This window comes from Nansenia antarctica, assembly GCF_963989245.1.
Source record: "Nansenia antarctica genome assembly, chromosome: 16".
Classification (NCBI taxonomy): Eukaryota; Metazoa; Chordata; class Actinopteri; order Argentiniformes; family Microstomatidae; genus Nansenia; species Nansenia antarctica.
Genome location: NC_137686.1, coordinates 19,227,156 through 19,242,757, shown reverse-complemented (window position 1 = coordinate 19,242,757; position 15,602 = coordinate 19,227,156). Strand labels below are relative to the sequence as shown.

Below are 15,602 nucleotides of genomic sequence, written 5' to 3'. Positions count from 1 at the left end.
TGTGCGTGAGTGCGCATTAATTCCTGTGTGTACGTCTAACGGATAATGAGTACACAGAATGCGCATTCCAACGGTCCGCATACATTACAGTGTGTCCTCCTGGCTGACCTCTGACCTCCGTCTCTGCTCTCCAGCAGGCAGGCCTGAGTAGGATGACCGGTAAGAATCAGACCAGCAACGTGACCAACAAGAATGACCCGCGCTCTCTCAACGCCAGGGTTTTCATCGGCAACCTCAACACAGCCGTGGTCACCAAGGCCGACATCGAGGTTATCTTCGCCAAGTACGGCAAGATAGTGGGCTGCTCGGTTCATAAGGGCTTCGCCTTCGTTCAGTACGTCAGCGAGAGGATGGCGCGCTCTGCGGTCACCGGAGAGAACACCAGGGTCATCGCTGGCCAGTCCTTAGGTAATGTCGGTTTGTTATTCTGTGTGTGTAAGTGTGTGTGTGAGTGTGCGTGTGTGTGTGCGTGCGTGCGTGTGAGTGTGCGTGTGAGGGTTTGTGTGTGTGTGTGTGTGTGTGTGTGTGTGTGCGCGCGCATGCACACCTGCATGTGTGTCTGAATCCTGCATATAGAGTAAATAAAACAGCGTGAGAGGTGCAGTGACTGTCAGGGAGAGGAGGAGAATGAGGATGAGGAGGAGAATGAAGATCAGCCAGGTCATAGATGGACAGAGCTGCAGGAGGAAGAGGAGCAAAACGAGGAAGTGAATCCATAAAGTCCAGACTCACATGTACTGTCAATGTGCACTCTCTACAGTGAATCATCTCTCTATGACTTATTGATTAGTTCTCTCTACTTCCTCCATGAAAAATAAAAAAGCCTCCCAGTCCTCTACTCTTATGAAATATGAATACTAGTCCATAGGGTCACGTCTGAAATTTCATCCCTCTTCCCCCGGTCTCATGCTTCTTTGGCAGAGGGATTATGGATGGGGTAGGTAAAACTGCAAGGTTAGCATTCAGCTAGCATTTACTGATGTACTATAGTGCTCACTATAAGATGTAATTAGCTCCAAATGGCCCCTTTGTGATTCATGTTCGTGTTGACTTGATTGCTAGGTACATCGCATTTGTGGTTTGCACACGTGGACGTAATACAAATGCAAATCGTGTACAGATTCAAATCCACATAAATGTATAGTGTTTTTTCTTTTGTGCTTATGTCCATTCAAATCGGCCTCTTTTGAGTGGACGTCACTCACAGTAGGTTGTTCAAGTGACGAACAGAAAGAACAACTGAGAGGCACTTATTCAACATTTGCCTTCTGAACAAAAGCACTAATTATGCAAAATCATTGCACTGCACTCCTCCATGCACGCGCGGACATAAAAGCACACACACACACACACACACACACACACACACACACACGCACAGACAAACACACACACGCACGCTCACACACGCTCACACGTTCACAGTCTCATACTGTACAGCACACATACAATCAGTTTATTGCCAATGAACTTACGGTGTGAGGGTCATATTTTGGATTTCCTCTCTTGTGGGTAAATGTCATCCTCTGCATATGCTTTTGTTCTGCTATTCTGTTTTTTTTTCAACTGAGGTCCCATCTCTAAAGCATACACTGAATCCTTTATCTGATATGAATGTGCTGTGATTTCGCTTCAGGTTAGGACAGCAGGCAGGTGAACATTGAATGCATGAGGAGATTTAATGGCATGGAGAGACTGTCCACAGGCTATTCAGTCAATTTAATTTAATTGGACATGACTCAATTTCCAACACAATGGCTTTAAGTGTCTTATGCAAATAAAATAGACAGTCAATCATACTGGGGCACTAACTGAGACACAAACAATTTAGATCCAGATCACGATGTCTGCTGGCAACCGATTGGTTGTTACTTGTTTCCCTGTTGATATAAGGGTGAATCTATTTTTGTAAATGTCTAGTTGACCATCCTGGGCAAATATGGATTAAAAATGCTCACTGACTTTTCCCCCCAATTTTTTAAGGTTATCAGCTTGTGTCATCTCTGAAACAGGAGAGACAATTCTCAAATGGTCTTTGAGCGCCTCCATGTGGCTGATATTGTTACTGCAATATAGATCGCATATTTGTTTGTCATATAGGGTAATTTTTTAATAGGGTGCCTTTTCCGTCCCAGTACAAATCATGTTGTATTTTGTCTAAATTTGGACAAATACAAATTCCATTAGTTTTTTCATGTGTAGTCAATTGTTATTTATTATGAATACAATGATATGGGCTTCTACGTTTTTTTTTTTTTTTTACATTTTAAAAGCTTTGGTTAAAGATGTAAATGGGATTTTGCCATGTCCCCAGTGTTGTTCATTCAACTTCAGTCTAAAAAATAACTAATAAAAACATATACATTTCCAAATATGTTATTATTATAAACATTTTCTGAGCAATATCTATTGAATCAAATATAGTTGTTATCCCCAAAAATGTAATCTTTGTCCCTACGGTCACTGTCCACCCTGTTGAGCTGTGTTAATGTCCCTTTAAAAAACAAAACATATTTCTCAATCACATCACTTTCATGAGGTGACATCACATCAGTGGAGAGAAATTCAAATGTGGTAAGCTGTGTGATTTTCTACCTCTTTTACCATCTGATTTTTATGTTTTTATCAAGTGAGTTTAATGTGGTTGACCATAACGTGTCCATCCTGTTATGCCTAAATATTGAGGAGATCAATCAAATTGAATAATTTGAAAAAAGTGTTTAGTGCAAATTAGATTCCTCATCAAGTATTCATGGTCATGCTAGGCATTATGCTAACACAGGCAGGCTAAAGGCTAACTTTAATTCAAAATGTCCACCCTGTTAGTGTCCACTCTGTTAGCCCTATTCAACTAACAGAGTGTATTCTAAAAAAAATACAATTTAGGTGCCTGAGCTCGACCACTACGTTTTTCAACAAGTTAGATATGTCCTTTATATAATAGAACATTAAAATACAGGTAAATCAACAATTTATGTAGTCCAAATGGAACCCTATTCATTTTTTTTTTTACCCATAACCTTTATTTGTATAGCACTTTTCCTGCAAACGTTGCAGCTAGTATGGTTACCATCATTAGTATGTTTTGTTACACAGAGACACATACACAATACAGTGGTATTAATGGTAATGGTAATACTCTTACTCTTACAATTATACTTATACATATTACACTATACTTATACTTATTACACTTATATACAGTAAGTGCAGTCCATTTACAATTAATGACGATTCTTTTTTGTATATCTGTTCTCTATATTTTTCAAGTACAGTATACATTGATAATATTATTATTTGCAATGTTAATGTGTTCCAATTGAAAGATGGATGATTTTGTTTGTATAATAGATCAGTCTCTTTTTGACCTGGTAGGTTCATTCTCGCTCTGTCAGTGGCTGTGGGTTGCAGAAGTAATAATGAGCTGATTTCAGTGAAGGAAGGAACGCTAGGTGGTGCTCATAGGATAGTAATAGAGGCAATTCAACAGCTTCACACTAAGGAAGCTCTCTGTTCATGATCTGAGATCTCATTTTCGTGTGAGTGTGATAGCCAATCTGCAGTGTTTGTGTCATGCATTTTACAGATGGATATATTAACAGATGTGTATACTTTACATATTTACATTTTCATATATTTACAGATGTATACATTTTCATTGTAGGCTATAGGATTTTTTTTCTCCTGATGATGCATATTGCTATTGGAAAGAGTTGACCCCAAACACCTTGTATATTTTAAGATGTGTTTGCTAAACACAATCACTGATGATGTTGGCTGGACTGGTTTCAAAATGAGGAGAGAAGGATTAGATATAACTTGATCTGACAGAACCTGCTTTGAATATGCAGTGTCAGGCATCAGGCCGTTAAATGGCTTGTCCACAAGGGATCTTTTAAAATTCCCAAAGACTCTGAAAGTCAGAGGAGAATGTCTCTTGACTGCAGTATCAAGCCATCACGTCACTAATGAGGCCCTCTATTCTTTCTAGAGTGGAACACAGGAACTGTGAGACATACAGACAGACAGAAAGACAGACAGACAGACAGACAGACAGACAGAAAGACAGACAGACAGACAGACAGACAGCTGCACATCCCTGTCACTGTAATTAGATGACGTAATTTACATGCTCCATCTTCAGTAGAATTGAATTGCTCTAACAGCTGGGAAATCACCAGATAAGTTCATCTCCCCCATGCAAACAGGAGAAAACAGTGTAGCCTTGCGTATAGCCCATCGCCAGTATACACTATAGAAGTGGAGGCTGATGGAGGTAGAAATCGGAGGACAGGGTCACTGTAATGCATGGAACTGAATTAACAATGGTATCAAACGCACAGTGTGCTTGATACCATTCCTAATTCCATTCCATGGATTACAATAACCTGCCTCCACGAGCCTTCCCTGCACCATAGTGTCAGGCAGCACAGCTGTCTACTGTGCATATCAACCACATTTGAATTAGGCTTATGAATGGATGAGGAGATGTCAATAGCAACAACGCAATTTTCTCCCTCAGCTGACATGTGAAAGCCAATTCTCCAGACAAATTAATTGGGAAATTGATTTCTCATCAGACCGAGAGACAAGAACGAGCAAGATGCTGTGTGTATAATAATTAAATAAGCCTTAATTTGAATAAGGAAAAGCAATTTCCCCAGTGATAAACCTGTCAATCACGCTGCCATTGTGTGTACATGTAATGCATGTTTGTGTGTACTGTAGGCCGGTGTGTGTGTGTGTACAGTGTGTGTGTGTGTGTGTGTGTGTGTGTGTGCCCGTGCGCGCGCGCGCGTGTTTGTGTGTTTTATGTTTAATGTTACTGAATGACAGTGATGTGCTGTTTGCTCCTGCTGGGAAATAGTTCTGTCCCCTGGTGTAATATGACACTGCTGGACTGTGCCACTGTTGATTTCATGTCTCTGAGATGTGCATAGTCGTCGGATGCTGAACCATGATGGAACAGTTGAAGCGGGGGCTCCCCCTGGAGTAGTTGTGTAATGGTATCGTCTGAAGTGGCTCGGGTTTCTATAGATGAGATGGGGAAAGAATAGACGGTCGGCAAAGTTGACAGGACTTGAGCATCACTACTCCCGCGAAACACTACTCCCGCGAAACCGCGTCTCTTTCGTCATCATGACAATGTACAAAGGCAGACGCCGCAATCAAAGATGTGAGTATAAACGCCGGTCATTTTTAAATGATCAATAGACATTAGAATAGTTTCGGAATCAATCAACTAAATTAATTTACACTATTTCTTAAATGTACTGTAGGCTTCTAAGCGTGCAATTAGCCCTAGACAGACCACTTATAGCCTATTTTATTTTTATTTTTTATTGAATGTCTGTTCTGATGGACTACTTTTTCTTTATTAGCCTAAGGCAGACAGTCGTTCCTGCCACTACTACGTTTTTTAATAATAATAATAATAATAATAATAATTTTATTATTAACTGATGAGTCTTCATTGACCATAAGAAACAACACTATTCCTACTTGTTAATAAGAAAAAAATAATACTAACGCAGTCAACCAACTTTCGATTTGCAGAGATATGTGGTTGTGCATATGTGTGTCGTATGTGTGTCCTACATCACAACTGCTGTTATGCTTTTTTAGAATAATAATTTAGAGTCTTACAGTTGATCAGTACAGTATTGTTGAGAGTAACATAGGTAAGGTGATGAGGATGAGGAGTAGGAGGATGATGATGATGATGATGATGATGAGGATGATGATGATGATGATGATGATGATGAGGGGCGACTGTGGCTCAGGCGGTAGAGCCGGCGTCTAATGATCGCAAGGTCGGCACCTTCCACTGGTCGGCGGTTCGAGGCCGGCTGGCCATGTGTCGAGGTGTCCTTGAGCAAGGCACTAAACCCCTAATTGCTCCAGGGTTGCTGTCTATGGCTGACCCCTTGCCTCGAGCATAAAATACAAAATTCCAACAATTGACTGACAAGTAAAAAAAATAGTATTATTATTATTATTATTATGATGATTATGATGATAATGATAATAGACCTAATGAACAAAAATGTCACAAATCATCATAAATAGGCAAAGGAGGAAGCTCCCTTACTGGATCATGTATCACCTGTCTTGGTAACCGTCCAAACTCCAGAACAACAAACTCATGAATGAGAGATCAAAGTTCCACAACAGATGTGTGGTTTCTTCAGGCAGGCGGGCAGGCGGGCTGGCGGGCAGGCGGGCAGGCGGGCGGTCGTGGCAGATGCCTGAACAGAACAGTAGCGCAGAATAACAAGTGTGTTGAGGGAGAAGTGAAGTCATTCTCAAGGGGATGGACTGTTGAAGAACGTTGCACTCACCAGGCGCCTGGTTACATCATGCAGAGCGAGGACCAAATATGAAAAGGAGGAACATGTATAAAAGTTCAGACATAATATCAAATTGCAACAATCACCTCAGGCTATTCTAATGTTATTGTTCTGGTTTCAAAGACACCAAAGCAAGATAGCAAGTGCACACAATAGCAGTAGGAGACTTGCCCACGGACTGTTGTTGGAATGTTTTTGCTTTTGAAATGACATAATCGTTTGTTGAAAAAAAAGATAACACCTTAAAGTGCAGCTTCTCGCTCTAACATCAGATGCCACATTTACAGCAGTAGGCTAATACGCTTTATATCTTTTTGGGAAAAACAAAACGTGCATTTTCGAAAGACGAGATGATAAGATTGAGCTTCACACCATGATCCCTCAACGTAACACATTCTTATAAGACTACTATCCTCTTGGGAAATCTGCAGTTCAGATCAGGGAGAGAACATTGAGAGAGAGGCTGAGAGTCGTGTTGGCCTTCCTGTCATCATATCCCCCTTGGAGAGAGTGCTATGTCTAAGCTGACAGGTGGAGATGCCTTCTCCCTTGAGTGATCCAGAGGTCATCTCCCAGAGACAGACACAGCGTCTGCATCAACATCAGCCTGTCACTCTCGCTCCAGCTTGAAGAAACAGACTCAGGAGGAACCAGTCATGCCCTTGAAAAAAGACCAGATAAGAGAATTAGTCAAGTGACAAGTGAGATTTAAGTCAAGTCTTCCGTCAAGATTTTTCAGCGCTTAAGAGCACCAAAAATATGCATAATATCATGTCATGATATCGTTTTTTTGGCTCCCCAAATTTCATATTCACTGTGTAGACACACAGGAAGTCTTTCACCAACATTTTGTTCATTCACACAAGCACACTCAGACATAAGGACACACAGCCAAATAGACACACAAATTATTCAACACTCTCCCAGTCGCATGCTGTTTCCTGAGACGGTTGCAAAGACTTTGAGAGCCCCCCGTTAGCAGTTTAGAGTTCCTCAAACACAGACTGTTGTTTCTTCAAACACCCTGTGGATGTATTCTGTATGACAATTGAGTTTTTACTGTAACAGGGTTCACTCATACATAGAGGCTTGCAAGGCAGCACCTTTGCTAAATATTTATGGCACAGAGGTACATAATGGGGCGGCTGTGGCTCAGGAGGTAGAGCCGGCATCTTATGATCGCAATGTCGGTGGTTCGGCGGTTCGATCCCCGGCTGGCCATGTGTTGAGGTGTCCTTGGGCAAGACACTGAACCCCAATGAGTGAGCCAGCGCCTGGACTAAATCACACTTACAATGTAAAATCTCCATTTTAGATGCTTTTTCGTCTAGGATTAGGCTTAAGCCTTGTCTGTGAAGCTGGTCATAATTATGTGTGGACAACGACTGACTGACAAAATGACAAAGACCTCAAGGACAGGGAGAGTGGATCGGAAGTGGAACATCTAAAACACACAAATATATACACACACACACACACACGCACACGCACACGCACACACACACACACACACACACACATACACACACACACACACACACACACACACACACACACACACACCTCTTGTGAGTTAGTAATCGAATACAGTCTCATTAATATGGATGGAGAGAAGATTTGACAAAAAAAAAACTCTTGAGGGAGAGATAAAGATTTCTCAGAGGGCTCATAGCGCAGGCATAGCACATAACACAGTCCAGTTGATGTAGTTCTGTGACAGAGTCCCGTTAAATCCATTCCGGCAGTCCAGTTGATGAATCCCTGTGTAAGTGTAAGTTTGCCAATCAAGTTTAGGTAAATGGTAAATGACAGCGATAACCAAATAAGTAGATAGAAATCCTGTGTGCTAAGAAGACGATCTGCTTATGTCTCAAATAATAAATTAAATAATTTTCATTTTCATTAGGTTGTACAAACAATCTATACCTATTACATGATCTGCACTTGAGCCAACTTCTAATGAATATCGTCATACCATGTCTTTTAGCAGATAGGATTTTTCTTTCCCAGTTAATGTATAGGGGGTTAAAGAAAAACGAAAGAGATGGTCTTTAGTCTATCAGTGATGGTAGGGTTGCAAAATCCTCGTAAGTTTGAGAAACCCATATGAAAACATTGGATATTATCAGAAAGTTTCCCAAACGGGAATTTTGCAAACCTTGTGATGGTACACATTCATGTACTTTTCTAACTCTTATCTCTCACTCTTATCTCTCAGTCTCATCTCTCTCTTTCTCTGCTGCTCGTCTACTTGCTCATTTTTCTTTTGCTCTCATTGTTTTATTGGAAAGGTCGCTGGCGGGGATCACTGGCTGGGATCTTGCTTTTTCACGTTATTATACCCACGTAATTGTAGAAATGCTAGTTCTCAGAATCATTTCACCATGATACCACAATATCTCTTGTGTTTATCGCTTAGCTACACACCATACAGTATGTCTCCTTTCTTACACACGCACACACACGCACACACACACACACACACACACACACACACACACACACACACACACACACGCGCGCGCACACACACACACACACACACACACACACACACACACACACACACACACACACACACACACACACACACACACACACACACACACACAGATGTGTATGTGATTAAAATAATGACAGTGATTAATCACAGGACGGTATGTTCCTGACTGGATGGCACCGTGCTCATTTAGAGTGCTTCTGAGTGCCCTGCTCTTTCATTAGTGACCTCAGCAGGGGCTGGAGTGCTTGCTTTATAATAATTCTCCATGTCTCTTAGGAAAGCACTGAGCTTGAATTGTCACAGACATATTGTAAGTGACAGCAGCTGGTGAAAGCGGGAAACAGTCGGCAACCAATCAAAATGTTTCCGACTTTTATTCCGAAAAATGTAAATAAATGTCAACGTTGTTGAGAATCAATGACACACTCGCTAGTCATGTCAAAACATTGCAATGCAATGGATTCGGTGAGTAATCGGTTGAGTGGGCAGTTGCCAACCCTCCTGCTTCCACTAGCTGCTGTCACATATTGTTTACAGTACTATATCCAGTTGGAGTTATTTGTTTCATTCATACTGTAGGTTGTTGTCGATTTCTTTTATAATTATAATAATAATAATAATAATTATATAATTATATTATTTATTATAATTATTACCCGTTCAATTTGCAGCCCATGACTTCTGTCATCTACTTGTACCATCCATAGCAGGGTAGTGTGTAACTAGAACAGACCTAAGGCTGTCATTGCCCACCTGCCAGTGTAAGTTTTTAAGCCATGACTCATCCCTTACACAGGGCTCTGTGTGTGATTGTGTGTGTGTGTGTGTCTGTGTGTGAGTGTGTGTGTGTGCCTATGTTCCCTATAGATCAGTGGTGTGTGCACGCCTGTGTGTGTGTGTGTGTGTGTGTGTGTGTGTGTGTGTGGTTTGGTGACCTTGAGAGCACTCCGGGTTGATTGGGCTGAGATTGAGCAGAGGCTAACAGTCAAATGAGCTGAAACAACGATGCCATCTCATAAGATAGATAGTGCTCTTGGCAGGAAGAAAGAGTTGCCGCTCAGGACGGGAAAGCTTTTAGATAACCTCCTCCTGACTATAGAATAGAGAGAATGCTAAATAATGCATCTTAAAAAAAAGCTGGTGAAAGGGGGAACAAGTCGGCAACCGACCAAATGTTCAGACTTTTGTGTAAATAAATTCCAACGTTGTTGAAAGTCAACGAAACACTCGCTAGTCAACTAACACAGCTTAAGGGTTATGTGTGAACGCGATTTATAGAGAAATTCGTTCAGGCAATTACCCTGGTCAGGACCTTGTGTGATTTTACCGGGAAGGCTTAGGTGTGAACAGAAGCATGAACATTGCCTCGTCCGTCACGTAGAGGGTTACGTATGTCTGACGCAAGACGTTTTCACGTGGAACAAGTTAACCCAATCACATCTAGTAGTTTCTCACTTTGTACTTTTGGTTTGCTCCGCTGATGTTACGGAGTTGGCTAGTTAACCCACATCACATCAGCCAAAGTAGTGATGAATATAATTCCACAACTGGATACTAATTCATTTCCAATCATAGTTAGCTAGATTGCTTACTTAGCTAGCTTACTTACTTATCAAATGTACATTTTGTGATATAGATGCATTACGGAGCAGTGCACCCACACCATCTCCTCCCACAGCTGTCCTGCATCACGCAATCATCAGGGAGAGAGCCCGCAGTGCAGAGCGCATAAGAACTGTCCCAGACCCCGAATCGCTACTACTAAATACAATTCCACAACTGGAAGCTACTTAATTTCCAATCATGGTTAGCTAGCTTACTTACTTAGCTAGATTACTAATACGAGTTGACTCGCTGTTAAATTAATGTGAAAAATATGATGGTAAATACATATAAAACGGAGGTATGATATATGGCAGATGCAGTCTCACGTGCCTGTCTCATTCGAATTCACGTCCAGTTCTGCATCCAGTTGAATGCGTGATTCACGTAGCTCATGCAAACCCGGGAATGCCATTGACGTGTGTGAAAAGGCGCAACACGGCACAACACGTAGGGCATTTAGCTCATGTGTGAACGGCAAAAAGTATGTATTTACATTCATTTACATTGTATGTATATAAAATGTATTTACATTTTTCTGAATAAAAGTCCGAAAGTTTCGATTGGTTCCCGACTTGTTCCCTCTTTCACCAGCCGCTGTCACAAACGGTTTGCTGTTGAAACTCAGAAATCGGCTTACTCTGACAAGGATTGTACAACCTACGGTTGTGTTCAGTGCCAAAGCTGACACCCTTCCACTGAAAAGTAGGATTGCTTTGCGTAGGCAAGATGTCAGCAATCTGCTAGTGAATGAGGTTACTCAGACAAAAGCAGAAGAAGAAAGACAGCATGAAACCTCTCTGCCAGCCTCCGGTGGGATCTACCGGTGTCTGACATCATCACACAGTAGCTGGAGCTACGGGAGGCAGGCCTGCGTGAGGCAGCTCACCTCCTCCTCTGGTCTCACCTCAGACTAGTGTTTCATCTCCTCAGATGGAAATGTTCTAATTAGCGTCATATCCAATTATGCGGTGCCAGCTGAGGGTTTCAACTTTAATTGTGTCAGTGTGTGGTGTGTGTGTGTGTGTGTGTGTGTGAGAGTGTGTGTGTGTGTGTGTGTGTGTGTGTGTGTGTGTGCGCGTGCATGCATGCGTGTTCGCACACTTGCATGTGTGTCTGTATGTGTGTCATACAGAGTCAATAAAACAATGTGAGAACTTTCGTGATTGTCAGGAGGAAAAATGAGGATGAAGAGGAAAGAGATGGATGTGGTGTGTGTGTGTGAGGAGGGTGTCAGGGATGGGAGGGTGTGTGGATCGTGTACTGTGTCACAACCTCACATTACAATCTTGTGTGTGTGTGTGTGTGTGTGTTTCTTTGTCTTTTCTGTACCTGAATGTCTGTTTGTATGTCTGTACTCTATGCAATATTGAAGTTATGATATTTCTGTTACAGACATAAACATGGCCGGAGAACCGAAACCCTACAGGCCCAAGGTGGCCTCCAAGCGGCCCCTCTCCTCTCTCTACAGGTGGGGCACTTGATCCTAATGTTGATCCCAATCAGACTACCTTTCCTTGTCCTATTTCTGGATGACTATACTGCATATTTAACTACGTGTCAATATGATCATTTTTGTCTGTCTTGACAGTGGCTATGAGTTTGACTATGACTACTACAGGGACGATTTCTACAGTAGGTATGTACCACAGTCAAGAAAGACAATATTGAAATATATTATTGAAATAATATAGTACGGTACTAGTCAAAAGTTTGGACACACTTCCCGATTCAATTGAATGGGAAATTGTGTCCAAACTTTTGACTGGTACTGTATATAAGTCATGAATACAGAACGGAAATACAGTATGTCTGTTGAAAAAGTAGAGTTATGTTCTCAGTCTTTCCCTGTCCCTCTCTTTCTCACACACACATTTTCTCTTTGTCCTTCCGCTCATGGCCCCTCTCTGCCCCTCTGCATCACCGAGTTAATTATAAAACACAGTTTTATAGAGAATAAGGTTTAGGGAATCGCTCCATTTCGGACTGAGGGAAAAAGAAATCACATCATTAAAAGCATAATGAATGTCATATTTGTGAGGTTTTATTTCCCTCCACTGAGCTGACTAATGGTGCTTTTATCTGCCGAAGCGAGGGGTGAATGTCAGATAGTTCCCTGGGTGGTCACTGACTCAGACGAGGCGAAGCATGCATCTTCATTTTGACATTTTCATTGCTTTGTTTACGTGTTCAGTTTTCAGAGAACAGTTCTCCTCAGCCGCCTTCCTGGAAAGTCAATCTTTCGGTTTTGAGAACTGAGGATTGCTATAACACTATTATTTTTGCTATCACGTTATTATTGATATTAATCTCAGAATTGATAATACGATTCTGATAGTAAGATACAGATGGTGACCATACTAGTTTGTTATGCAGTTTAAAATATTTTTGCCTGGTGGTACTTCATCGACTCAAGTACTGTGTGGTTTAAAAAAATAAAAATGTTGTGAAATAATTGAATATGAATGAATTAATGAATTAATTAATGGTATTTATTGTCATTGCTACAGTACAGGTACCAAACAACGACATTTAGGAGGGGTGGCTCCCCTGGTGTTAGGAAAGAAAAAAAACTTTTAAAAAAAACTTTAAAAAAAACACAAGAAGGGAAGGAGCTGGTTTACATAAATAAAGGCTATGTACACTATCCACTATACTATACTGTACAGATAGACGACTAGGGTTGTCATATTGCACATAGTGTTATTGCACATTTATATATACATACATACATAGATACATATCAAGTTAAGTATCATCTTTGCATATTCTGAATTGTGTTGTAGCTAAATCCTGTAGGGTACCATTGTACTAGGCTTTGTATGCTTCCTGAGATGTTTACCCCCTTCCCCCTCCCCCTCCCCCAGACTGTTTGAATACCACGGGCGCGTCGCGCCCCAGACTCGAGCAGTGATTCCCATCAAGCGCTCCCGTGTAGTCGCCCCATCTACACGCAGAGTGAAATCCTCCTTCCCTGTCAGGACCTGCTCCTCCTCCTCTTCCTCCTCCTCTTCCTCCTCTTCTAGACCTCTAACCACTGGTTCCTCGGTGGCGGCCCCTAAGCGTATGTCTATCTCTTTCCCTTTTCCTGCCATGCATCCCCCTCTATCTTCCCCATCTGTCCTCCCCAAATCCCCCCCCCCCCCCCCCCCAGCCTCCCCCGCTGTCTTCCTCGTCCCTTCAGCCCAGCCTTGAACATCTGCCCGTGTCCTGTTTATCACCCCCTGATCACCAGCCATTACTGGAATTCTCATCACCTACCCCTACATCACGTTGTACGATATTATACTCTATCTCCATGATCATAGCCATGACCCTCCGACCCCACCCATCACCATTGCATGGTGTCAGTCCTAAGGGCTGAGATAGTCCACCAATATGAGTGCAGTCATTCTAGAAAATGCATCTGTAGGCACATTCCAAAAAACGATATAATTTGTCTGCTCTATTTCCATGGTGTGTTCAGTGAAGTCAGACCAACTCGTAACGATCAAGCGGGAGCTGTCACAGATCAAGACTCGGATCGACTCCCTGCTGGGGCGGCTGGAGAAGATTGAGAAGCAGCATCGCTCAGAGGCGGGTAAGAGAGGGGGCTTAGGAGGAGAGCCTGTCAGAGTGCTGGGATGGTTGGACGGGAGGAGGAGGGGGTAGGGGGGAGGGGGTAGGGGGGAGGAGGAGGGGGTAGGGGGGAGGGGGGAGGGGGCAGGGGAAAGTACAGGCAGAGTGTTCCACTGAACAACACACTGTGACTAGTGTTCATGGTGGAATGGGTGAATCTGTGCCTCCGGATAGACCTGGCTGACAGTGCATGGAGAAAAGAGAGGTTTCTACATGAGTGGTTAGTCACCAATTACACCCCACAGGAATTAGCCGTGTTCAGTTGAATTCAATTATATTCCTCTGACGTTGAAGTTGTCCTTTATGCCCCCTTTCTGTCCTCTTTCTCTTTTCTCTCTCTCTCTCTGTCTCTCTCTCTCTCTCTTTCACCACACACACACACACACACACACACACGTTCCCTCTCTCTCTCAGAAGTCCAGAAGAAACAAGAAGAGGTGTACGAGGCTCTCCATCATGACACAGCAGAACACTCTGGGGAGGACGAGGACGAGGGGCCTGTGGAGATGGAGGCTGGCGAGATGACAGATGGAGGCGAGGATGACTATGATGATGAAGGCATCAACAATATGGTGAATGTGCCAATTTATTTGTCAAGGCTGAATGGGGTCATAGGGTGCTCTGCTGTCCTAATGACTTCCTGTGAGGAAATGTCAGGAAATGGATCGACTGTTGAGCTGTCATAGACAGTCTGTCTGATTGACATCTGGTCAGGTTCAACAGCAGCATTCTCAGGTTGAATGCCTCTGAGAGAAAGCCATACCTAGTTTAAGCGTACGACTGCTTGAGGGGGAAAAATGCGCGAGGGAACTGCATCATTGCTTATTGTATTTTTCTCTTTTTTTACAGATTGAAAATCACATATCAGACATAGACAACTGAACAAGGTCCGTACTCATGCTTGGTTGAACCAAATACAAGTGTATTGATACAAACAAATTGAAACAATTCTAGCTCAATTTAGTTTCTGTCAAACTGGAACAAACTAAAAAACATTTATCACACAACCCCCCCCCCCCCCCCCAAGGATTTCCATGCTCCATTTGAGATTAGAAAATTGACTTAGTTTTTTACTTAAAAGGAGAGTGAGAATCAGAAAAAGGCTATCATCATCTTCTAGTTTAATTCGCCACACTGTTTCCCTAAATGGCCTGTCATTCCCAATGACTGTGAGCGTAGAACAGCAGTTTCTTGGCACTTACCCCTGTTACCACCGTCTGAGCAGCCAAACAGATCAACTCTTATCTTATCCCGCCTTTCCCCTGAAATAGCTTGTTTGCATTTCAGTGTCCCTCGATTCTCCTTTGGATGCAAAAACAACTCAGTACTGAACCCTCTCTGAACCCACTAATGTTTTCTCAAAAGCTGTTGTCGGGAGTGTGTTTTCTGAAGACATTCATGGTGATGATGAGGATGATGAGGATGATGATGATGATGATGATGATGAATATGGTCTGTTTGTGTGTTATTTGTCTGTTCCTTAGTGTGAGAAAATGAAGCCTTATTGGAATTTGAAGAAGTGATACCAG

The 15,602-nt window shown here is 42.3% G+C and overlaps 1 protein-coding gene across 1 annotated transcript; it reads left to right on the top strand.

The window, feature by feature from the left end:
• Positions 1-152: 152 nt before the first annotated feature.
• LOC308171512 (RNA-binding Raly-like protein) lies at positions 153-14,955 on the top strand (the record flags this gene model as incomplete). The annotated part of the gene is made up of 7 exons (XM_080546383.1): positions 153-408; positions 11,851-11,926; positions 12,047-12,094; positions 13,323-13,519; positions 13,922-14,035; positions 14,488-14,645; positions 14,923-14,955. The coding sequence occupies 7 exons, from the start codon at positions 153-155 to the stop codon at positions 14,953-14,955; spliced, it is 882 nt and encodes a 293-aa protein (XP_080402509.1).
• Between the last annotated feature and the right edge of the window lie 647 nt (positions 14,956-15,602).